Source organism: Elgaria multicarinata, chromosome 1, assembly GCF_023053635.1.
Source record: "Elgaria multicarinata webbii isolate HBS135686 ecotype San Diego chromosome 1, rElgMul1.1.pri, whole genome shotgun sequence".
Classification (NCBI taxonomy): Eukaryota; Metazoa; Chordata; class Lepidosauria; order Squamata; family Anguidae; genus Elgaria; species Elgaria multicarinata.
This window is the reverse complement of record NC_086171.1, coordinates 100,477,027-100,503,308: the sequence shown is the minus strand read 5'-3', so window position 1 is coordinate 100,503,308 and position 26,282 is coordinate 100,477,027. Positions and strand designations below refer to the sequence as shown.

The 26,282-nt window shown below is 44.7% G+C and overlaps 1 protein-coding gene across 2 annotated transcripts in view; it reads left to right on the top strand.

The window, feature by feature from the left end:
- The first annotated feature begins 915 nt into the window (after window positions 1-915).
- Window positions 916-26,282, top strand: part of SELP (selectin P) — a 59,004-nt gene continuing 33,637 nt past the window's right edge. The window contains exons 1-6 of one of the 2 annotated variants that reach the window (XM_063133718.1): window positions 916-1,011; window positions 4,857-4,929; window positions 13,669-14,052; window positions 17,131-17,238; window positions 21,260-21,448; window positions 22,542-22,727. In XM_063133718.1, the coding sequence (XP_062989788.1) occupies window positions 1,009-1,011; window positions 4,857-4,929; window positions 13,669-14,052; window positions 17,131-17,238; window positions 21,260-21,448; window positions 22,542-22,727 (943 nt within the window). In that variant the 5' untranslated portion in view covers window positions 916-1,008. The remainder of the gene's footprint in view (window positions 1,012-4,856; window positions 4,930-13,668; window positions 14,053-17,130; window positions 17,239-21,259; window positions 21,449-22,541; window positions 22,728-26,282) is intronic. The other variant, XM_063133728.1, reaches the window with a different exon arrangement.

The window sequence follows — 26,282 nt, the reverse complement described above, 5'->3', positions numbered from 1 at the left end:
CTCACTATGTGCAAACCCAGCGAGGGTGGGTTGTTGTTGGGATGGTTGACAAGCCAGCCAGAACTCATGGGCTGCTTTAGGGTAGCAGGTGGCTTGTCAACCACCCCAGCAATCCATTCTGATGTAATGAGAAGCTATAGCACACCCTAAATATTCAAAATGGCAGCCACCACCGCAACAAGTAGACCTGCAGGGAAACTCACCCACAGTGGCTTCTCATTACATGTGAAATAGGTCCATGGTTTAAACATCAGCCTTTCCCCTCCCCCCCAAGTTTTTGCTTTGTTTACCACCTTGTCTGATGAAGAGATCTGGGGAACGCAAAAGGTCACACAGTATTTTGTAACCTTTGAGTTGGACTTCTATTTTCCTTATATTTTTAATATTTTTATGCATGGCATGGATTACTCTTCAATACATATGATGTGGGGTGACTATGAACTCAGCCCATACATGAAGCAGTATTAACATGGCAGAAAAGAACAGATTGCAGCACAAGAGGGAGAAGCAAAAACTGACTGAAGCATCACAGGTATGTTTACCTCTGCACACCCCATTTCAGTACATAGATTTCACTCCCAATCTGACTTTTGACAGAATTTGCAGGCCATCCTACTAGCAAGTAGATTTAGTGTGGGTGGGTACTCCACATGAAATGGATGCCCTTAGTACTTCCAGTCTCTTACTGCTGCTGCTGCTACCACTAGTATTACTACTATTGGTATCATGTCCTTAAAATATATGAGAATTGAGCTGAGTTTACCTAACGTCTGAGAAAGACATGGTTAGATGCCTAGGCCAATAGCTGCCAAGGAGTTAACTGCATGTAGTTGTGACAGGGGCGGTACAGTGAAGGAGGCAATAGGAAAAGGATGCAATCCTGTTTAGAGGAAGTGCTGGCACAAGAAGCCTGCACTGAGTAAGGAGGTATTAATGCTGCTGATGCCTATCCAGTACCCACAGAAGGAGAACTGTGGAAAGGAGACATCAGAGGGATCTGTGTGAAACATGGTAAGTGCCGTTTCTTCCTGGACATGTGGCAAATTGAACATCTAAATTTGAGGAATAAGGGAGTATTTGGTTTGCTGTGAGCTCACTCTGAAGATTACCTGTACCTTTGACAGTACAATGGAATACAGCAGCATTTTGGAGAATACCTTCTCCACATGTAACTACAGAAGATGACCATAACCCTGATGGAGAAAGGCATCACCACTGTAGTATTGCCTAGTGATACCCTCTTATAGAATGAGTGAGTGTGTACAGCACTGAATTTAAACACGGGAAGGGAAAAAGCTCAAAATGGGACTTGTGCTAGATCTACACTACTGCTTTGTAGCGGTATTGAAGTGCACTGGAAACTGTTGGGGGCACAAACCACATTCCATATACCGCTTTCATAGTGATATATTTCCTGCTTTTTATTCTACAGTCAAAATGATTTGACACAAAGTGTGGATCTTGCCTTAGTTATAACTAGCTGGAGTGCCATGGATTTCAATAGGATTCAGCCTAGTTTTTGCTGGATTGTGCCCTTATGGTATACAGTTTGTGGGAAAACAGAATGGATGTATAGCATGTATGTTTGCATGAGTAACCTAATGGGAATCATAGAATCATAGAATAGCAGAGTTGGAAGGGGCCTACAAGGCCATCGAGTCCAACCGCCTGCTCAATGCAGGAATCCACCCTAAAGCATCCCTGACAGATGGCTGTCCAGCTGCCTCTTGAAGGCCTCTAGTGTGGAATGCCTCTTGAATGATTCAGCCAAACTGGAAAATGTGTAACCTGATGGGAATAATCCAGCCAAACTGGAAAACAAAACCCTATTGAGATTTATTTAGTGATTAAAATGTGTTCAAAAAAGTATGCAGAATGCCTAGGTTTGATTTATTTATTTATTTATTTATTTATTACATTTTTATACCGCCCAATAGCCAAAGCTCTCTGGGCGGTTCACAAAAATTAAAACCATAATAAAACAACCAACAGGTTAAAAGCACAAATACAAAATACAGAATAAAAAGCATAATTATATTTTAGTACATGACTTGAGCTCTGAGCACTATCTACAAATGTATCATTAGCATGTATTTCATAAACAATTTGGGAGCAGATGTTTAAACCTCTCCCTACATTTCTGGACCTTTGGAGATAAATTTTGCATTACTAGGAAGGGAGATGTAGCACAAGTTGCTTGTTGAACCTGGGCAGGATCTACACTACTGCTTTAAAGTGCTATAAAATTGTTATAAAGCGCTTTAAAGCAGTAGTGTAGATCCGGCCCTGGATGAGAGAAGCTTTGATTTCTTATATTAATGATGCAAGTCTCTGGTTCAACTCTGTCCTATCCCTCTTCCCATTTTTTTCTCACATCTGTTGAAATATAAGAAGTTGTAAAATATTGCCACTATTTGTATACAGCTTTATACACTCAAGGTTGTGATCTGCCTTTTATTATTTATTTATTTATTTATTTATTTATTACATTTATATCCCGCCTTTTTCCCTCCAAGGAACCCAAGGCGGCATACATAATCCTCCTTCTCCTCTCCATTTTATTCTCACAACAACAACCCTGTGAGGTAGGTTGGGCTGAGAGTCTGTGACTGGCCCAAAGTCACCCAATGGGTTTCCATGGCCAAGTGTGGACTGGAACCCAGATCTCCCGACTCCCAGTCCAACATTTATTATTATTATTATTATTATTATTATTATTATTATTATTATTTATTTATATAGCACCATCAATGTACATGGTGCTGTACAGAGTAAAACAGTAAATAGCAAGACCCTGCCGCATAGGCTTACATTCTAATAATGTAATAAAGTAATAAAGTAAATAATAAATAAAGTAAATAAGTAATAAAGTAAATAATGTAATAATGTAATAAAGTAATAAAGGGGGTTGGACTCGATGGCCTCCGAGGCCCCCCCCCCAACTCCGCTATTCCATGATTCTACGTTTGAGGGCTGAACATCCCTCGATAGAGACTTAGAATCATAGAATAGCAGAGCCGGAAGAGGTCTCCAAGGCCATTGAGTCCAACCCCCTGCTCAATGCAGGAATCCACCCCAAAGCATCCCCGACAAGTGGCTGCGCAGCTGCCCCCCGAAGGCCTCCAGCGCGGGAGAACCCACCACCTCCCCAGGCCATGGGCTCCACTGTACTGCTCTAACAGTCAGGAAGTTCCTCCCGATGTCCAGCCAGAATCAGGCCTCCTGTAAGTTGAGCCCATTATTCCCTGTCCTGCACTCTGGGAGGATCGAGAAGAGATCCTGGCCCTCCTCTGTGTGACCACCTTTCAAGTCTTTGAAGAATGCTCTCATGTCTCCCCTCAGTCTTCTCTTCTCCAGGCTAAACGTGCCCAGTTCTTTCAGTCCCTCCTCATAGGGCTTTGTTCCCACTGCACACATCAGGGTCAAGCTACATCACGGTCAAAGCGGCAGAAGGGTGTGTTCAAACCTCAACCTGCCTCAACCACGTACAGTGTGTAGGCCCAATTTTAACAGCAGGAGTTTTGCATCAGCAAGGAATCCGAATCACTTGCCTCCTTACAGGCCCTTTCCTTCCTGCTGAGCTCATTTCTAGCATATCAACTCAACTGAAGGGGAAAGCACCTGGGCGGACAGACTTAAGAGGAGGTCAGCAGTGCGTGGAGGGCTCAGCATTCCTCACACTTGGGCTGTTGAAACTGGACTCTCCTCCCTTTCCAAACGACTGAGACAGATTCAGGTTTGAACACAGGGATCTATAACTGTCGTATCTGGTTTGGCCCTAAGTACAAAGGCCTCCACCCCATTTACTTGCATTTTTTAAAAGATGTCTATAACCTGCCATGTGGAGTACAACACGTTAGCCCAGGGCTAACCATACTGGCTCTCTTTTATACCTGGGCCTCAAGGGATAGCTGCCCTACAATATTGTATCAGTTTTACATGTTTTAACCATCCTGGGAATCCTGGGAAAGTTAGTTTCTTGAGGTGGCACTATGTAAATTTCTAATGACTACAATGGAACAGTTATTCCAAATTTACAAAATTCCTAAAAATCTAGGGGTGAACAGATCTGACTCAAACTTGCCATGGCTAAAGCCTTAGGTAAGAGCTATCATGGTGCCAAGTTTCATGTCTTTATCTTTAAAAGTTACAGAGCTCTAAGCATTTTAGTTAATCCCCATTGACTATAATGGATCGACTCTCCGAAAAGGGATCAGAGCTCTGACAACAAAACCAGAGCGGGGGGGGGGGGGGGGAGGTGCCCACATCCATCACAATGTCCATCAACCACAAGATCCAATGAACTGGAGGGGGAAGGAAAAGGGGTGGGCTGGGGCGAGCACAGTGGCAATATCAGGAAGCGTGAGCCGGCACAGGTGAAAAGGTAAACAAGGCAAAATAGTGCAAGAATGCACACACATGGAAGTGACCAGCACTTGATGTGCTAATGAAATGGAGGTGGAAATCGCAGATGCATACCAGGAATAAAAGTAGGTATGATGGAGCTCTAAGTTTGTCAGAGCTCAAGATTGTCCTGAGGCTTCAGAGCTTTGGCCTTTTTTACCAGGGTCTCCAGGAAAAGGTGTAAAATCTCAGTTTGCTGGGACAGCATTAAGAGCAAAGGCAGACTATTTTCTGTTTTGCTTGCTTCAATCCCATGTTCCTCCACTGATGACCAAATGCCACCCTGTCCCTTCCAGGTATCACCACGCTTCACCCCTTGCCTCCCAGTTCCACACCTTGAGTCTCAGTGTTTGAGTCTACCTGAACTTCCCCACTGTTCCTTTCTGAAAGACCTTACCAATCCTCTTATCATATCCCACCATGCTTAATAAATTCTTATTTTTGACCCAAAGGGTGTGGCCGGTGGAAGACTGTGGTACAGATGGATGGATGACCATATGATATTGTTTGCTATCATTAGTTGGGGTAAGTATTCATTAGAGTTACTGAAAGGAAGTTTTAACTTTACATTGAACTTGTCATGGAAGGATATGAAGCAAGATGTTGGGGCGGGGAGGGAGTTGTGTAAGCAGAAATCAGGAGGGTTTGTTCTAATGTGTAGTTGGATACATTTTGCGCAACTGGGGAAAAGTTGTGCAATGGAAACTAAGTCTTTATGCAGTTGGGCATATGGACTTTAAATACTATGTACCACAATGTACCACAGATGCTACCTTACTCAGGGCTGGTGCCAGATTAGGCAGGTGAGCGGCTTCCAGCCGGGTACGCCGTTCCGAAGCCGCCCCCCGCCCCAGCGTCCTGGCTTCAAAGTCAGCGCTCAGCCGGAAGCCGCTCCTGGCTTCGAAGCCAGGACACTAGGGTTGGGGGGCGGGGGCGGGGCGGCTTTGGAACGGTGCGCTCGGCTGGAAGCCGCTCTCCCAGAGCAGCTGTGGGAGAGCGGCTTCTGGCACGCTGTTTGGCGCCCCCTTACTTTGGCGCTCTAGGCCACCGCCTGAGCTGCCTCTATGGCAGCGCCAGCCCTGACCTTACTCAGAGTATGCACTCAGAGTTAGTTTCTTTGCACCTAAATGTGCAGGAGGGGAAAGCACCAACTTTGTCTGCTAGTTTTCCATTGGCCTTGGATATTGCTTTACCATAGAGACCTGTAGGATGCTTTCACTGTGATAGGATTGTTCCAGATGCTCCATTTCCCAGGATCCATTGGGGTTTTGTTGTTCCTGTTTGTCAGTATTAGTCCTTCACCCTTCTGAAGAACTGTAGAATCCTTGAAGAATACTCAAATTACATGAATGGACTTCCAGAAGGTTCAGTTCAGCACAGGCTCTTCAGGAGACCACATATCTCATAGGCCCCACAGACTGCCAGGTTTTACAGACTGAGGCCACAGCTAAACCTAAGGTTTATCCTGGGATCATCCAGGCTTCGCCCCTGCCTGAGCACTGGATCCCCTGTGTGTCACCTAGATGAACAGGTTTGACCCCATGACAATCCAGGGATAAACCTTAGGTCTAGTTATGGCCTGAGTTGGCCAAACAGCACAAAACATCCAGACTCCAATAAAGCCAGTTTGATATATTTGTGCATTTCCACAGAACTTTTCACTAAGACACGGTATTCTTGTTCCACTGCAGTAGCGTCTGTCCGTTTTGTTCCTTTGATAGAGGGAGTCCTGCCATCTCCTAACTCAGAGTCCCCCCTCCCTTATAGTAAAATGCCTTGCTTCTAATAGGTTCTCTACCAATTCCTGGTGGATTTATGCCCAAATGTTTTAAAATATAACATGAAAATTAGATTTCTTTGTGTTAAAAGTCAGACCTGGAACCAATTGTCATGGAAACAATATGAGAAGCACTTTCTTCTTCTATCTGGAATTTCATGAAATTGCTTTTGTCTGTCAGTGGCAAACAAAGCAAGAAAAGCAGACTATATATACTATCTAAAAACTTGCTTTCACAGGGCAAACAGCAAGCTTCATGTGCTGCAAGTTTCTTGTGCAGTTGGGGAAAAAATGCTTAGAATAAACCCTGACAGTAATGTGTATGCTGCTGCCCTGATTCTACTGCTAACACCATTCTGGATGCAAACTAGGATGTTTCATTGGCAATCCCATCAAAATCAGACATTTCAGCACTTATTGCTAGGGTCAATTTGCTGGCATGGCAACAATGGTAACATTTTGCTCATAGCAAACAATCTTTTAAAAAGCGAAGGTTGTGTTGTGAGTTTATCACTGGTTTTGCCGACAGTTTATCTTATGACAGCCAGGGGTTTAATAAAACAATGGTTGTGATCATGGATACCTGGGAATCTTTCTCCAAACTTGGAATGTAATTCCCATCAGAGTTCAGGAAGATGACCCACCAAGCAGGATATAGCTCTATGAAAGAGGCAGGAGCCACACTACTGCTTTATAGCGGTACTGCAGTGTACTGACAACTGTTGGGGCCTATTGACACATACCATATACCGCTTTCATACCACTCCTGTCTCTTAGATACCGCTTTCATGCTGCTTTCATAGTGCTATATCCTGCTTGGAGTAGATCTGGCCAAAGTCCCCAGTGTTGATTTATTTATTTGCCGTATATTTCGCTCCCTATCTGAAGATTTTGGAGCTGTGAACAAATAGAATAAAAGAATAAAAACACCATTAAAAATTACATTTGAAAAGAACATGCTTTAGATAAAACCGCAGCCAGTCATTCAAGGAAAGCTGCTTGGAACAATTATGTTTTCAGGAGGCACTGAAAACAGTACAACATTGGCGCCTGCCTGATCTCCAAAGGCAGGGAATTCCATTGGAAGGGGACCTCCACACTGAAGTCTCTTCCCCTGGTAGACTCCATTCAAACCATAGGTCCATGTGGAACCATTAGGAACACACCCTCAGATGATGTTGGTGACTGGACAGGTTGGTAAAGGAGAAGGCGCTCTCTCAGGTATCCTGGGCCAAACAGAATATAACACTTTAAAAAACGGTTTGAAAACAGTATATGTAATGTGTCCTGGGCCTGAACAGTTGTTAAAACCATTATAAACCGTTATAAGCAGTAGTGTAGATCATAGAATCACAGAATCATAGAATAGCAGAGTTGGAAGGGGCCTACAAGGCCATCGAGTCCAACCCCCTGCTCAGTGCAGTAATCTACCCTAAAGCATCCCTGACAGATGGTGGTCCAGCTGCTTCTTGAAGGCCTCTAGTGTGGGAGGACCAGATCAGATCCTGGTCCCAAGTTGTTTAGGGCTTTGTACACAAGTACAGGAACCTTATTTATTTATTTATTTATTTATTACATTTTTATACCGCCCAATAGCCGAAGCTCTCTGGGCGGTTCACAAAAATTAAAACCACAGTAAAACACCCAACCGTTTAAAACACAATTACGAAATACAGTATAAAAAGCGCAACCAGGATAAAACCACACAGCAAAGTTGATATAGGATTAAAATACAGAGTTAAAACAGTAAAATTTAAATTTAAGTTAAAATTAAGTGTTAAAATACTGAGTGAATAAAAAGGTCTTCAGCTGGCGACGAAAGCAGTACAGTGTAGGCGCCAAGCGGACCTCTCTGGGGAGCTCGTTCCACAACCGGGGTGCCACAGCGGAGAAAGCCCTCCTCCTAGTAGCCACCTGCCTCACTTCCTTTGGCAGGGGCTCATGGAGAAGGCCCCCTGTAGATGATCTTAAGGTCTGGGTAGGTACATATGGGAGGAGGCGTTCCTTCCTTAAACCTGACCCGGTAGCAAACAGGCAGCCAGTGCAGTTCCCTCAGCAGAGGAGTTACATGCTGGAAAGGGGCAGCTCCAGACAACAGCCGAGCTGTAGCATTCTGCACTAGTTCCAGCTTCTGGAGCAGCTTCAAGGGCAGCCCCACACAGAGCGCGTTGCAGTAATCCAATCTTGAGGTTACCAATGCCTGTACCACCGTGGCCAAGCTATCCCTGTCCAGGAGAGGCCGTAGTTGCGAACCAAGCGAAGATGGTAAAAGGCACTCCGAGCCGTGGCAGCTACTTGAGCCTCCAGCGACAGAAATGAGTCTGAGTACCCCCAAACTACAAACCTGATCTTTCAGAGGGAGTGCAACCCCATCCAGAACAGACAATGAGCCTATCTCCTGGATTCGAGATCCACTCACCCACAGGGCTTCCATCTTGCCAGGATTCAGTTTCAGTTTATTGATCCTCATCCAGCCCATTACTGAGTCCAGGACTTGCACAGCCTCACAGCACCATGTACATTGATGGTGCTATATAAATAAATAAATAAATAAATAAATAAAAATAATAATAATAATAATAATAATAATAATAATAATAATAATAATAATGTCACAGGGAGACAGAGTTGCATGTCATCAGCATACTGATGGTACTTGGCTCCAAATCTCCTAATGACTGCTCCCAGCAGCTTCATATAGATGTTAAACAACATTGGGTACAAGCTGGTACCCTACGGAACCCCATAACTCAGTTGCCAAGGAGCCAAGGAATAGTCACCTAATGTTACTCTCTGAAATCGGCTCCATGGGTAGGATCGGAACCATGGTAACACAGAGTCTCCGATGCCCATCCCATGGAGTCGATCCAGAATGATATCATGGTTGATGGTATCAAAAGCTGATGAGAGATTGAGCAGAATTCATAGAATCATAGAATAGCAGAGTTGGAAGGGGCCTACAAGGCCATCGAGTCCAACCCCCTGCTCAATGCAGGAATCCACCCTAAAGCATCCCTGACAGATGGTTGTCCAGCTGCCTCTTGAATGTCTCTAGTGTGGGAGAGCCCACAACCTCCCTAGGTAACTGATTCCATTGTCGTACTGCTCTAACAGTTAGGAAGTTTTTCCTGATGTCCAGCCGGAATCTGGCTTCCTGTAACTTGAGCCCGTTATTCCGTGTCCTGCACTCTGGGAGGATCGAGAAGAGATCCTGGCCCTCCTCTGTGCGACAACCTTTCAAGTCCTTGAAGAGTGCTATCATGTCTCCCCTCCATCTTCTCTTCTCCAGGCTAAACATGCCCAGTTCTTTCAGTCTCTCTTCCTAGGGCTTTGTTTCCAGACCCCTGATCATCCTGGAATTAACAGGGTTGCACCCCACCCCCATCCCTCTCTTGTTAGTTCTCATTTGTCCCACAGGCATGAACCTGCCTCTGGAATTTCTTGCCACTCAGGGAGATGGGGAATGTAAAATAACAAGAACAGTTTCAAAGCTGTAGGGTGGGGTGGGTGGTCAGGCCACAGCTCTGCTGATGTTTGCTGCCATAAAAAAAAGCCTGGGTGAGAAGTAGAGAAGCTGTACTAAATTGTGCAGGATGTGACCTGGCCATTTTAGCTGATTATTATTATTATTATTATTATTATTATTATTATTATTATTATTATTATTATTTATATAGCACCATCAATGTACATGGTGCTGTACAGAGTAAAACAGTAAATAGCAAGACCCTGCCGCATCCAGTTCTAGGAGGGTGCTAGAGAGAAGATGCAAGAAAAGGGGAGCAGAGGGCAGCTTCTGCAATTCTGATGATGAAATTCAATTTTGGAAAAGCTCAGTGTGTGTGTGTGTGTGTCAAAGACAGAAGGGGTTGAATCAAAGGGGAAAGGGGTGGGAACAAAAATACCAGCCTATTTTAGCTTAAAACTCTTACGGCCATTAACTAACCTTTAAGAGAGGCACAAAACCCCGGGAAACCAACTGGTGACATGGGGAAGGCCAGATTGGGAGCCCAGATAGGCTGCACTGGCCCATGGGCCTCAAGTTCTACCCTACTGCAGAAAGGGATCATGGTTAATCAGAGATATAGGTGGAGATAAACGTCTGTGCAGGGCGTTCACTTCTTGCTTTTCTTACATCTGCCATTTTAAAATGGTCAAGGATTTTGTGCTTTTAATATCAATATGTTAGGCATACATTCAACAGGTGCAGCTCATCCTTACACTGGCCTTAGCTTAGGGTGACCATATTTTGGAAACCAAAAAGGAGGACAAAATGGCCGCCCTCAGGAGGCGTGGCCACCCCAACATGCCCACCCCCAAGGTGGAGCCAACTCAACATGTCCGGCCCCCAAGGGGGTGTGGCCTCGGTCACATTTATTTATTTATTACATTTTTATACTGCCCAATAGCCGAAGCTCTCTGGGTGGTTCACAAAAAGTAAATGATAGCAACCAATGAGTGCCAAAGGCACACAACTACTATAATAATGTATTAAATACTAAAAAAAAATTAACACTTATATAAAACTATTTCTTTATTTTTATAACTTAATAAACAACCACAACAGTCATAGAAAACATTAGAATAGTGGTTCCCAATTGGTGGTCTGCGTAACCCACCCAGGAGGTCCACCATGGCTTGGCATTTGAAAAACAATATACAATTGTAGAAACATATAATCACAAAATCTCAGCAATATTTTATCAATTGCCATAAACTTCTTTCAATAGGCTTTTAGCCCATTTTGTCACAAAAATTGAAACCATAAAAAAGTAATAAAACATCAAGACTAAAAACACAAATACAAAATACAATATGAGTCCACATGGTTTTGCAAATCCAAAGCACCTTTATGTGCAACAGACACGTAAGTGCCAGGCCTGCATATGGTGCACTCAGCCTCATTCTCATCACGACCCTTCTTGAAACAGGTAAATTTGGCCATCAGCTGTGGTGTGAACTTGCACTTCGTTTTTGGCATGATAATGTATTTATGCAGTGTTGTAAACCAGAATCTAAAAGACAAGACAGTAAGAGATCACTGAGCATCTCTGAATCCTACAACAAATCTGTTACTGTCGTGAAACGCAGGAAAAAGGGACAGAACTACAACAACAACACTTCCCTTAACATAGATTTCAACTTTGAAAAACTGTATAACTTCTTGTCCAAGGCAAAAATAATCTGGACATACTGCAATTCTTAATTTTAAAGTTCAGTTGTATTGAACACCAAAGAATCCACATTAAGTGTATGTTCAACACAATAAAACAAAACCACCTTCAAAGCAGTTAGCTACAATTCACAGGCAAGTTCCTTTTAAATGCAATCTCAAACACGTCACTTATTTCAGCTCACCCTAAAAACCGTGCCACTACACAGTATAGCATAAGTATATGGATTTAAAGCATCCATTTTTCAGAAGCAGGTAAGATTCAAGGCTCAAGTACATTTTACACAACTGTTTCACATGCTAAGGAAATTTTGCAGAACTGCATCACATGCAAGTGAAATGGCCCAAAGTTATTTCCTTGTCTGGAGACCTGTGCAGAAAGAGTAGCAATGAAGATGCAGGGCAGTTGTTAGATATCAAGATGTATATCACATGAAAGCACTTTCAGACAACATGTAAAATTACCATCCTAAGTATTATTTCTGACATAGACCTCTCCAGACCTGCCCCTTTGTTATCTATGTTTCCCCTCTACATACACACATGCACAATTAGGGAGAAATCGGTCCTGGGTTCCAAATATGACAAGAGTCTTCAGCTTATCAGGATTCTTTCTCTCAAGACCATTTTGCCACCCTATGACATACACAATCACAAAGGGAATTTCCAAAGCCACATCATAAGGCAGAAAGAGAACATGAACTCTCCCCAAACTGAGGCGGGGGGGGGGGGAACATAGCATATTTTCAGCCCTACTCTATTCCCAACCAAGCACTAAAAGTAGGGTTTCAATTTCCTCTTTCCCTCCCCATAATTAGCACAAGGCAATTGTCATTACATACAGACCAGGAGTTCTTATTGTCAACATCATGGGGGGGGGGGGGGAGGCAGAGGGAAAAAAGACGTGGGGAAGCTCGGGAGGGGGTATAAATTCCACCATTTAAGTCTCATATATAACCTCACCATTGTTTAATTTTAGTACTAGTGTGGTTAGGCTTCTGGCATCTTTACTTATCTCACCAAAGGAAGGATACACCACCACCCCCAAAAATAAAAAACCCAGCAAACGCATCCCTACTGCATGACTCTCTCTCTCTCTCACACACACACACACACACACACCGATCGCTATGAACTTTGCTTCTATGTAAACACATATAGGGATAGGATCGGGCTGTCCTAGTTTCCTTTCCACAAAGACAAACTCCTTGTCTTCTTATAAACATGACGACCACCGCCCCACTACCTAAAGAAGGGGGGTGCAGAGAGACCCATCTTATGCTTTTCAATGGGGGCAGCACAACATGACGGCCTACCCATTCTCCTCCTCCCAGTCCCGGGCTTCCCTCAGTCCACCCCTCTCCAAATTGCCCCTGACGGGACCAGTCCCTTTCGCCCCACCTCTAGGCGCAGCCTAACCCGCCGGCGCAACTCCCAGGCGCGTTTGTGTCTTGGCGGCCACGTGGCCGCGGCGGGCCAGCGGCGGCGGCGGCCGGCGCCGCGCCACAAGCAACGGCACTTACTCTGCCAGCCAGCTTGCTGTGGCTTGTCCTCCGCCCGCGTCCGCCTCGCTTGTCTTGCCATTGTCGCTGCAGCTTGTGTCCCCTCTCCGCCTCACTTCCACCGCCTCTTCTTGTCCGCTGCACCTGTGGCTGCGCTGACCCGGCCAGCGCAGCTTCCAGGCGCGCGCGGGAATCATGCAAGTTTTCAGCTGCTAGCTGGGTCTTGCGAGAGTTCCCAGACCCAGCCAGCAGCCATCAACTCGCATGATTCTCGCAAGAGTTGGGGTTAAATTCAAGCCGAAAAAACGGCTGCACGCAAGTAAGGCGGCCGCGGCCAAGTCCCGGTGTTTCATTGGCCCACTCCGGATCCTCCGGATCCTGCGTGTTCCCCGGTGGTTACCGGAGTAAACCGGTGCCTATAGTCAGCCTACCTTAGCTAGACCTAAGGATTATCCCAGGCAAATGGAGGGGGCGTCCCTGCCTGCTCTCAGGATCCCCTGTGTGTTATTTAGATGCACAGGGATGATCCCGGGACAATCCCGGGTTATAGGCCTGGTCTAGCCATGGCCTCTGTGTTGGGAAAGCTGTACCTCTTGAAGAATCAGAAAGCCCCTGGGTTGAAAAGGTGGTAGCCCTTCCTTTTGGGGGGCAAGGACGACATCATTTGTGTTCTGTAGAATGCCTTGCATGTTGTCGATGCTAGATGAACGTTACTCAGCACTTGCAATCGTTGTGGGTACAGTTGTTATTCATCATGGTCTGCGTGCAATGAACGTTGTGCGCTTTTCTAATGCTAATTGTTGCCCTGGCAGGGCTCTGGTCTTCTGTGGGTGCCTGGACCTACCACTACGGGGATCAATCAGAGCTGAATTGGGAAGATGCCAGGCGATATTGCCAGACCTTTTATACTGACCTGGTAGCGATCCAAAACAAAGAAGAAATTGACCATCTTAATCGTTTCCTACCCTTCTATCCGTCATACTATTGGATTGGGATCCGGAAAATTAACAACACTTGGACCTGGGTGGGAACCCAGAAGCCCCTGACAAAAGACGCCGAGAACTGGGCTTTGCGGGAGCCTAACAACAGACGGTTCAACCAGGACTGCGTTGAGATTTACATTAAGAGGAATCGGGAAGCTGGAAAGTGGAATGATGAACGTTGTGATAAGCTGAAAAAGGCACTGTGCTACAAAGGTAATGAAACATTCAATTTTGTGCTTTTTGTCATAGCTTCTGAATACTAACAGTAGGGTGACCATATTTGGGAAACCAAAAAAGAGGACACCTAGTGTGTGTGTGTGGGGGGGGAAGCAGCTTTCTGAGTCCTGCAGAAAGTACGTTATTCCCCCGCCACCTTAAAGAACCCGATTGGAGTGGAGGAGGGGAAAGGATTTCATTCTGTACCACTACCACCCACTCCAATTGGGGCCTTTTCTATAATGTCCACGAATGACCCACTTTCCCCTTTAAGACCTCAATTGGAGCTCGGGGTGGGGGAATGATGTGCCTCAAGAAAGCATGCCACTCCCTCCTGCCATGCTAATGGCAGCCTTAAAGGGGAAGGTGTGTCATTCCAGGACATTATTGAAAATTATAGAAAATCCCCCCTGACACCATGGAAAGAACAAAAACCAGGACAAATCCGGGGAAATCCTGACAGTTGGTCACCCTAACTAACAGTGCAGTCCTATAATGGAGCTTACTCCCAGGAAAATGTGTAGAAGACTGCAGTCTAAATTCTGCTTTTTGCTGGCCCTACTTTCTGTGCCTTTAACAGCAGCCTGATACCCAGAAACTAAGCAAGCAAAGCTTAGGCCTTCACCACATGAAGCTAAAACCCCACATCTTTACTGGGGCTTCTGCTTCAGGATTTTTTGTGGGATAAAAATCGGCTCCTTTACATGGGCGGACACGTTCTTTGATCCAAGGACTTCCTTTCTTGGCGTTCTGTATGTTTCGTTATAGAGCCACTAGATGGTGCTGCCGATATACTGGATTAACATTTTTTATCAGGTTATTTCTGATCTTTTAAAAAGCGAAATAAAGGTCAAAAAGCATGGGAGATGCCCTGAAGGTTGACGACGTTGTGTAAAGGACCCACAAACTTCTTGAGTGACCAATCACATTTATGCAATAAAAGCCTTGTTTAGAAATGCTCTTAGTGAAGTAGATTGTTTCCTGTGATGTAGATTATTTCTGCTTTTCAATGCACAGAAATAAACAATAAAAAGGAGGTCTGGAATTTTTAAAAATCACAGAAGAACTGAAGGGAAAGACAGTAACTTGAAATGCACAATAGAATGGACAATAAAGTAAAATGCACTACCAAGGCTGTCAGGGATGAGTGGGAGATAAGCAGCACTTCTCTTTTACTAAGCAACCTATGAGCTGCTTTTTCATAGGTTGCTGAAAATGACATCTGAACCCAGACCAGTGAATTGTTTGGGGGCTAAACAGCCCATCGGTCCATGGTTGAATATCACATTCTATTAAGGAGCCAATTGTGAGTCGTGTAGAAAAAGCAGAAGTGCCATGCTTGTGGGAGGCAGCGTGGCAGCTTTCTCCCAATCATGAGCGACAACCCATGGACTGTTTAATCTATGGATTGTTGTTACGTGTGAACCAAGTCATACACACACACACACCATCCAATAAGTTCCTGTGACACTAATGCAGACACATGATATTACACGAGATAGCTGCATTGGGTGAGGCAGGAGTCACAATCCCACAGCAACTAGATTTAATAATGCAAAACTGCAAAACCCCAAAACAGAAGTGTTGCTATGGCAAAAAGAATTGGGTTGTCACCTACACAACCCGCTCTCCACCCCTGTATGAAAAACACTATCTGTGAAAGCCCTACAATAAGTATGATAATTCTGGAATAACTGAACTCAGGTGTGTACAAAAAATAGTAATACTTGAGCAGTCTGGCCATTCTGGGGGTGCACTCACTGTGCAAGAGAACCACTTCTCCCAGAGTTTAATTCAGGGGAAAACATCTCTGCTAATCTGCAGAAGAAGTTGGCTGTGCCTATGGCTGAATGGTTGGTTGATGCCTGTGACGTCACAAATCAATCTCCTCCCACAAAGCAATTTATCATCCCAAATGAATGTTAAGATACAGGTGGTTCTTTAAACATCTTTTAAAAAGGACAAAGGAAAAGGGGGGAAAGGGGCAAAACCGGGCAATTAAACGGGCATTTGCTGATCTGTTGATTTTGTTATGAAGGTGAGGTGGGGTGGGGCAAGAGGAGAACTAGGCTGCTCTGCTGAGGGGGGGGGGGGAACAGTGGCTTTTGGTTTTGGGGTAGATTTGTACATAACCTTTATCAGGGGCAGTGCCAGACTATTTTGCGCCCTAGGCAGGTGCGCCGTACCGAAGCCTCGGCCCCGCCCCCCCGTGCCCGCTCCCGGCTTCGAAGCCAGGATGCTGGGGTTGGGGGACGGGGCAGAGGCTTCGAAGCGGCGCGCCTGGAAGTGGCTTCCGGGCGTGCCGTTCTGAAGCCCCCCCCCCCCCAACCCCAGCATCCTGGCTTCGAAGCCAGGAGCGGCTTCCGGCTGGGCGCTGGCTTCAAAGCCAGGATGCTGGGGTTGGGGGGTGGCCGGGGCGGCAGCTTTGGAACAGCACGCCCGGAAGCCGCTCTAGGAGAGCAGCTTCCGGGTGCGCTGTTTGGCGCCCTCCTTTGCTTGGCGCTGTAGGCCGCCGGCTGAGCTGCCTCTATGGCAGCGCCAGCCCTGACCTTTATCAATATTATATAAATATTCTAAATAAATAAATAAATAAATAAATTCAGAAGCTCCTTGTGAGAAGAACGTTCTAACACTTGCTCTTCACGTGGCTGTTCCGTCCACAAATAAAAAGTGGAGCTGGTTGTTCATTTTTACAGCCAAAGGGACATGTGGGTGAGGGGCAGGGCCTAAATGCTTCCCAGGCTGGCTTCCCCACACTCCATCACTTCAGGCATTTTTCTCCAGTATCAGAAAGGAGCCAGGCAAGGGAGTTAAGGGGCAATAAGGTAAGTCGGAGGGGGTGGGATTGATATGACAGCGTTAGTGGACTTCTTGTAAGGAATGATCACAACTTGGATTGAACATTGGGGAAACAGGCTTTAGGATTCCTACATCTATACTACAACCTGAAGTAGACCGTTGACCATTTTCATTGCCCTGGCTCCTCCAAAGACAACCTGCCAAAGGCAGTTTTTGTAAGAGCCCTGAGCAGATTTAAATTGGTGGCGTTCTAACCCAATTCTATTTGCTGTGCAGCTTCTTGCCATCCCTTCTCTTGCAATGAGCGCAGCGAGTGTGTGGAGACCATTGGGAACTACACCTGCCAATGTTATCCTGGCTTCTTTGGGCCTGAGTGTGAACACGGTGAGTCCAATTGGCGCCAATGGGAGTCCTCCTCCCATTGTGAAGAGCAGGAGTGATGGGAGTCAGGGGGGCTCTCCTCCCCACATGCCATGGTCCTGATCCAATCAGTCAGGGGCAGAGTCAAGGGTAAGCATTGGTCAGGCACTTGCCAAGTGCTCACACCCCACAGGAGCCCGACGACGACAGCCCTCTGGAGTCACTGCTTCTCCTCATGATTGCGACTTGCTTATTCACCCACCTCTGGACCAGACACTGGTAGTGGTGAGAAGGAGCAGTAGATGCCGACTTGGTCACTGGCTCTTTGCCTGTCAAACAAGCAAGTGGCAGCAGTGACGCGAAAGAGGATGAGAAGCAAGAGCATCAGCTGGCGATGGCGGGGAGAGGGTAGGCTCACTGAGGGAGGTCCCCCACGGTGGGTGCCTGGCCCTAGGACCCTCCAAAACCTGGAGGGGATCTACACTATTCATTACACCGTTGTTTAAGTGCATTGTTGTGTCCTTCCTTGCTACGTTAGGAAATGCAACTTGAGCCCAGTCAACCGAAATACCTTTTCTTCTATCGTTTTTCCCCGGCACACTCTTCTTTAGAACGTTCTTCATTATGTCGTCTCTGAAGTAAACCTCCTTCTTCCTGTAACTCTGAGCTTTGCTAGACCTGCCGGGATGGCAGGGAGGCGGGGCGACGCGTAGGGACGAGGGAAGCCCTGCAGCGTTTTAAAGGGGCCACGTGCGCCCGGAAAGATAAGCGTTTTTTTAAAAATTAAGCCTCTGTCCCCCTCCCCCTCGTCTCGTTGTGCCAGCTCTCCCTCCCCTCAACTAGCAAAGCCCTCACTTGTGCGCCTCTGCCTTTGGCCGTTTGCATAACCATTCACACATATCCCCCCCCTCTCTCTCTCTCACACACACACACAGGATCACTGGGGAGAGGGTTTAACCTCCCCACTCCAGTGATCTCAACACAGCCAAATCACTGTTCCCAGACTGCTTGGGATCGCTGGGGGAGCAAGGTTAAAGCCTCCCCAACACACAACACTCCCACTTCAGCCAAAATTGCTGTTCACAGGAAGCAAAGACCATGGTCACGAGACATGGCTTTGAAACACGGCTTTGAAAACAACGAAAGGTTGGGGCACATTGTTAGTATTAAAACGATTTTAATGGAAAGTGGAACGGTTTTAAAAGTCAGAAGAAACGTAACAACAACAGCATCACGTGACTGCTGACGTCATCTCTGCCAACTTGTTACGTTTCATCTAGACAAGTGTAGATTGTCTCCTGGAGCAGGGCCTGCTAATCAGCTCCCCTCACACAGGCTATGTCTTTTTTTAAAAAATATATATATCAATGATGCAAGGGCAAACTACGTGACAAACATCGCATCTAGTTTGGCCCTCAGTCTCCCAAGCACTGTGTGTTATGAGCTCTACGTCTATTTCTGCTCTGCATCTTTCTCTGGGGGATTGGCTGTGAACAACCGGCCAGTTATTCCCCCCCCCCCCCATGAAAAATGTGTTGCAAAGCAAGAGAACTTGCTCCCCTTCATGGCTGAGGAGAACTTCTTTCTAGTCCTTGGCTTTTTTTATTGCGACTGTACTACTTCAGACTGAAGGTGTTACTGTTAGTTTTATACTGTTAGTTTTACCCTACCCAGTGCCTGTTTACCCTACCCTGTGCCTGTTTGCATTTTCTTCCCCTCCTTATTGTTTTATTATGATTTTATTAGGATGTAAGCCTATGCGGCAGGGTCTTGCTATTTACTGTTTTACTCTGTACAGTACCATGTACATTGATGGTGCTATATAAATAAATAAATAATAATAATAATAATAATAATAATAATAATAATAATAGTGTGGACTCACATGTAATATTAATCTCCACTTATAAAAACTAGACATCAGGTTTTAGCCTAGTCTTCTCCCTGGCATGCGACCTTTTTATGGGGAGGAATATTTTCTTAGAGGAATGTTCAGCCATGTGATTCCCCCACCTGAAGTTTGAAGTAGTATGGTGCAGACACAGGTTTACTTCCTCAGTGAAAACTGCACCTGAGGGCCAAATGAGATGTGATATTAAATACGTCATTTGCAGCTGATCCTGATGACGTTTTCCCCTTGACATAAGCAGGCAGACCCCTGACCTGGTTCAGGACTACTGCCTGGGATCGGGGAGGTTTAAGCCTTCCCATTTAGCCACTTCTCCACCACCACCCCCATCCCCAAGGAAAAGACTTCCATTGCCACAAAAAAAGTAGAATCTGGGCAGACAGGGAAGGTGGTCATTAGCCTCCCTGTCCCATCTCTTTCCCTGTGCGCCCACTCCCCAGCTGTTTGTCTCCAAGCTGCAGCAACTATGCCCCTGAGAAACCAAGTTGGGGGGAAAGGGTGGGGGTGGGGGTGGGTGGGAATGAAGGGAGAAGTGGGGAGGGAGAAGGAAGCACCTCCTCAGCTCAGCGCTTGTCTTCTCCAAAGGGTCCTTTCCCTCCACTGCTTTTTAGATGTTCCGTCCTCAGACCAGAATTGAATGCCAAACATCTGCTTGGCCCTTAGGCTGTAACCCTTGAACACTAAGAGGATCATCAGCCAGCGGGGTGGAGGGGAGGGTCGCGTTGCCTCCTGCTTCTGTACCACAATAGGGATGAGCAGCTTCCTCTTTCTTCGCACCGGGAAGAAAGAGAAAGCAGCAACAATCACATGGTGGTTTTATGGCACAAGGTCTCCTACACATGGCAGGAAATGGTGCCAATTAGCATTACAGCCAGAAGAATCAGATTTTCTGGGTAGTATTCTGAAGTGGGGGAAAAGATAGATGTAGCGGGAGGTGCACAGGAGGAACGCAGCGTTGACAAAATGTCCCGCAAAGATCCGTGAGTGACCAGTCGCGAGCGTGCCATAAAACTCTCATCTGTTGACGCTCTAGCTCATGAGTCACATTAAACTTACAAGTATGCATGCACAGGTTTAGACCGCAACTTGTGCCATTGATTTTCATGGCCATTTTTTTACGTTACGAGTACCTTATTTTTCTGCACTGCATAAGGCAGAGCAGAAGACCCTGCAGGAGAAATTCCAGATAATGGAGTTACTAACTAGTCTTTTCCCTCTAAGTAGTAATTTAATTCCATTGACTAGGCTGTGTTTCTGAGAGAACGAAACCCTATTGTTATTAAAGCAGTTGTCATGTTGGTTCCGTAGAGGATCATTGGATGGCGGGGAGGGGGGAATCACGTTTCCTTACCGCAGGCTTTCTTTCTGGTTCTCTTCTGCGTTTGCCAGGAGCACTTTTGATGGAGAAGAGACCAGCGACCATGTGGCTTGTAGATTTCAATGGGGACAGCACCCTCTAGTGGGCATTTTATAGTGCAACCTCAGAAGAGACGGATTAAAAGAGGTTTATTTTGTGACTCTAAAATTGAGAAAAGGAATGGGAGATGTGTAGGAGGCAGATGTCGAGGTTCATCTGACAAGCGTTTTATCGCATGCTCGCTACTGCCCACTTACGGATGTGCACATGTCCTTAAGATGACATCATCCATCTCCCATGCTCCCCCACTCTTTTCACTCATGTTTCCATTGCAAAATATTCCCCTATAATCCAACTTTTTTAAAAAATTGAATGTGCCACAATCTCTTGCTGTGTGCAGGAAAAGCAGTGTGATAAAAACACCCCCTGGATGTAGTCTTTGTTTACTTTCTCTTTACTCTCTACGCAGAAAGAGGAAGTAAAGAAGGACAAAAGTGGGGGCGGAAAAGCGACGGCAAGGAAACACGATTTCCCCCATGTGAAGATGCTGATCATTGTCACAAGGACCCACTAACATCAGTGAGTGGCCAGTAACGGGCATGCTATAAAACACTCATCTGATAATGCTCATAGAAAGACTGGATCTGAAATAGTTCAGATTTTATGTTAGTGAACAGGGATTCCACAGTAGTCTTCTTGAGGCAAGAACTTGAGAACTCAAAAACACGTTTCTTTGTAATGACGATGGCATAATTTCCAACTTTCATGCCTCCTTTTAGTTGTAAAATGCAGAGAGCTTGATGCTGTCCACAGACCTCTGCTCATGAACTGCAGTCATCCTCTGGAGGAATTCAGCTACAGATCCAGCTGTGGCTTCAGTTGCAGTGAAGGGTTTGAAATGAGTGGCCCAGCTACCTCGCAGTGCTTGGCTTCTGGGAGCTGGACAGCAGAGCCTCCGCGGTGTGTAGGTAGGTGCTATTCTCTCTCACTCTGTCCATCTATGACATTTATATGCCCCACCATAAGGGAGGCTCACAGGAGAAAACTGGTTAAAAACAACAACGATAAATTATACCACAAAGATTTAAAAGGTACTATCATGGGCTGGTGTTGACTGCTGCTGGGTTAGTACAGCACGTGTCAAGACCCAGAAACTGGGGAAAGACCTGCTGAGCCAGTGAGATGCTGGCCTAATCTATACTAAGCAGGATATTGCACTATGAAAGCGGTATGAAAGCGGTACATAAAAGGCAGGAGCCACACGGCTGCTTTATAGCGGTATTGACGTGCACTGACAACTGTTGGGGCCCACTGACACATACCGTATAGCTTTCACAGCGCTATATCCTGCTTGGTGTGGCTCCTGCCTTTTCTATACCGCTTTCATACCACTTTCGAAGTGCAATATCCTGCTTGGTGTAGATTAGGCCGCTGTCACCACTGAGATGCTTGCTTTGCTTTGTGCTTGAGCCTTTGATGTGAATTGATGGCTCACTCTGTTCCAGAGAACTGGGGTTTCTCATGTGCTCCCAGTGGGATGGGGGAGAAATTAGTTCAGTTTGCATTTTAATGTGAACCTGTCCAATTTGCACCTCCGAAACCAATATGAAACCTAATTCTTCGCTGAATTTTCCAATGCAGTTCTCCAATCAAAAAATGCAAACGTATATGCATATATTAGGGGAAACCACACAGAAAAATGTACATATCAGTGAAAATAATGTACAAAATGCATTATATTGGGTTGAATTGTTTGCAAAAAAATGTGTTAGGCAAAATTGTGTACAAATTGTGTATATTAAGAGAAATGCACACAACAATGTGAACACTTTTCACACAGAGGTTTTTTTTTTTTTAAAAAAAAAACCCCACACACAATCTGATGCAAAAATAGGATGAAACAAGCTTACATTTTTAAAATGATCAGATCTGTCTGTCTTTAATACGGAGCTGACAGTTCATATTCAGCTCATGTTCTTCAAGGGCAGAGTCCTGATTCACTAGCAGGTTGCTACATTGCACATCATGCCTGATTCAACATCTTCCTTTGCTTTTCCTTAGCTGTCCAGTGCCAGCCATTAAATATCCCTGCTCATGGAGACCTCAGTTGCTCTCACATCCATGGGGAATTTCAGTACCAGTCAAATTGCAACTTTAAATGCACAGAGGGCTTCCTGGTAAGCGGAGCAGAGACCACTGTGTGTGACGCATCTGGAAAATGGAGTTCCCTCGAACCAACATGTCAAGGTTCAGAGTTTTCTTCTTCTCCTTAAATTCCATTCCAACATTCCTGTCTCAATCTCATGAGTACTTCGGAGTAGGTTAGGGAGCCCATTTGCTGTTTGTTATGAAAGGCCAATATTAAAACATTTTTTTTTTTAAATGGAAAGTTCCTGCTAATCTACATATTTAGATATATGTAATTAACATATTCTGCATATTGCAAATTACTGTTGGTGAGCATATTAAATTTATGTTTGTCCATGTTTTACTGACCATGCTCATGTGCCTTTAACAGCAACCTGACTTGTAGAAATGAAATAGATGAAGTTTATCCTGGCGTAGAGATAAAATGATGGGGAAAGCTTCAGTTGTTTGTTTTCTCTTCTTTTTAAACATTTATTTTTATTTTTCAAAAATACAACAAAGAATAGGAATAGGTAAGCTATGAAATCAGAGAGTATTGTTCTCTTTAGAGTCCTCATACATATACACCCTATACATATACACCCTATCCAGGACTCCAATACAGGCAGATTAAAAGTATCCCTCAAAAATTTCAGTTACTCATTTGGTGGTCTATGTAGGCAGTCTCAACATTTTGGATCTGTGGGCACATTTGGGAATTTGAAGAACTGTGTGGGCACCACCACAAAATGCCTAATCAGTGGATTGCCACATTGGTGTCAATCTGTCATGTCTATGGATTTTAGCCTGCATCTTATTCAACAAAAATGTTCATTTCATGTCTGTTGGACACCACAATGCCTCTTTAAAAAGGGATTGTCTAATTCAGCTAATCGCTGGTAGTGCAATACAGTTAATGTGCCTTTTAAACATATGTTTTGGCAATGTCCAGTAGTTCCTTTTTTGGGGGGGAGGTTTTACACTGATAAATTTTCTACTGGAACAGTCTTTAATATTTACTGATGTACACTTTTAAATTAATTACCTGCTTCATGGAAATTAACAAATGATCAGCATAAATGGATTCTCTGTGCCTTTTGGGAAGCTAAAAGACTGATATTGCAGCATTGAAAGGATAAATATTCATTTTCTAAAATGCAATGGATTGAGGACCTTACAACACTGTTAATATTTGAATGGGTGGCATAACGATGCCACCTTGAAATGGTTTTGGTCCAGTTTTGTTGAAGTCTATGTATAATTGCTCAAAAGTTGTATGCATTTTATATGTATTAATTACTATGGAGATAGGGGGGAATTAAATAAGTTTTTTTAAAAAAAGTTTTGTGGGAGCCTGTGGGTGCCACATCAGAAAACCCTAGTCTACATGCCCTAGAATTCTGGTTAACATAAGTAATAAGGGAAACCAGATAATTATAAAAGCATCATAGATTTCTACATGGTTCAGGACACTCAGTTTCTGTATCAGCTTTTCAGAGAGTGCTATTGACCACAGCTCTCCATCTATTACTTCTTTGAAAATCCATTCTTGGATTTCCAGTAGGTTGCAACCTCCAAATGCACAGCAGCAAGCAAGAGTCCCAACAAGTGTTTGCTCTCATTGTGAAAAAAACGACAATAAAATTAAAGCCTCACAAACTGTCTACACACTTTGAAAGCCCCACGGTGGATGTGGGGGGGGCCTGTGTTGATTATACGACGCAGCAGCCATTTCGAAGCCACTTTGGGGTTTTCATTCTAAGCTCTGCATTTAAGAAGTCAGAGGCATTCCTTAGCAGAAGGCAACCCCTGATTGGTTGCCGGAAGCCTGGGCAGAGAGCAGGGGGTGGGCCGGTGAGCTGGATGGCCACCAGAAACCCTGCGCCCTCCCTCTCATCAGGATTAGCCAATGCCACCGTACTGAAGAGAAAGCGCCAGGTTTTGCTAAAGGCGGTTGCAACCTGGCGCCATATAGATGGCCCCAATGTCACAGAGAGGTGAGGCTGGCAGACATTTTCTGACTGTTTTAGACTTAGCTGCCACTCTGTGATAGGTCTCCGGCTACCAATGACTGAGCTGCTGAGATCCTACAGGGATTCAGGGCAGGTAAGGGGCAAGTCAAAGAAGGAAAGGAGGAGGCAGGAGCCTGAGAAGCCAAGAAGTCACAAGAATGAGAGGGGGTAAAGAAAGAAGCATTTGAAAAGGGGGGTTGCCCAGAAAATTGGGAAGGCCAGAGGGTGCCAGCTGAGAAAAGAAAGGGAAACAGAAAGAGAAGGGTTAGAAAGGGGGCGTCCACATGGCTGATCTGATAAGCCAGCCAAATTGCTGGCTGTAGATCTCTACAATTATCCCTAAGCTGCTATTCTCAAATTGGAAAAATCTTGCCCTTGAGAAATTTAAGAGTTGAACATCACAAGTGAATTTGTCTTTATTATCATTAGCTTCTTTGATCCTAAGCATTATGCTAAACAGTATGCTAAACATTATAGCTTAGAATGTCATGTGAATCATGACTTAGCATGTGAACCATTCCTAACCATGGTGGCTACATAACCACGGTTTAAACACACTCACTATCCATTTACTGCAAAAGGATTAGAGGCCTAACTGTGGCTGATCCTCTAGCTTTTTTTTTTTAGCATTTTTGAGCTGCACCCATGAAGACTAGAAATACCTGGGAGAAAGGATATTTGAGACAGTGCCCAGTTTATAGGGTGACCATATTTTGGAAACCAAAAAGGAGGACAACATGGTCGCCCCCAAGGGGGCATGTCCAGTACCAAGGGGGCGTGCCCACCCGAACATAGCCTTGGTCACATGTCTGATTTTACAGCACACATTTAAGACAAATCTGTTTTACTTAACATCTTAATGTTAAAATCACTGAAATAAAGAACAAGTGAGAGATTCAATGTATCTGAAATTAACTTCACTCACTCCTACTTTTGTAGGTTTTGCTGTACTTTGAAGCTTTTGTTATACTCTGTGTGTTACATTCTCCCCTTCCCTTAAATATCTTTTCTGACTGTATCTTCACTCATTGCAAGCTGCTGTTGTTGTTAACAGGGTTTGCTACTGCCCCCAGATCTGTTTCAAATTTGGTACGTCTAAAGCTCTACCTAAAAGCTTTCATGGTGCCAACATTCAGCTCTTTATCTTTAAAAATGACAGTTTTAAAAATAATAATTTTAAAACCTCAATTTTAAAAAAATCCTAAAAAGTCAATGGATGAACGGATCTATTTCAAATTTGGTGTGGCTAAAGCTCTACCTAAATCCTATCATGGTGCAAAGTTTCATCTCTTTAACTTTAAAAATGACAATTTTAAAAATAATAAGTTTAAAACCTCAATTTTTTAAAAATTCCTAAAAAATCAATGGATGAACGGATCTGTTTCAAATTAAGTATGACTACAGCCCTTCGTAAGAGCTACCATTGTGCCAAGTTTCATGTCTTTATCTTAAAAAATGACGGAGTTATAAGCATTTTTGTTAATTCCCATTAGAACTGTTCTTTGTAAAAAAATCCGGATTTCCCCTCCCCTCTCCCGGATTTGCCATCATAAACCCGTACAAATCTGGACAAATCCGGTCACATGGTCACCCTACAGTTTAGAAGGGTCAGAACTGGACCCATTGGGCTGAGTAGGCCTTTTTCCCAGATAACTGTGCATAG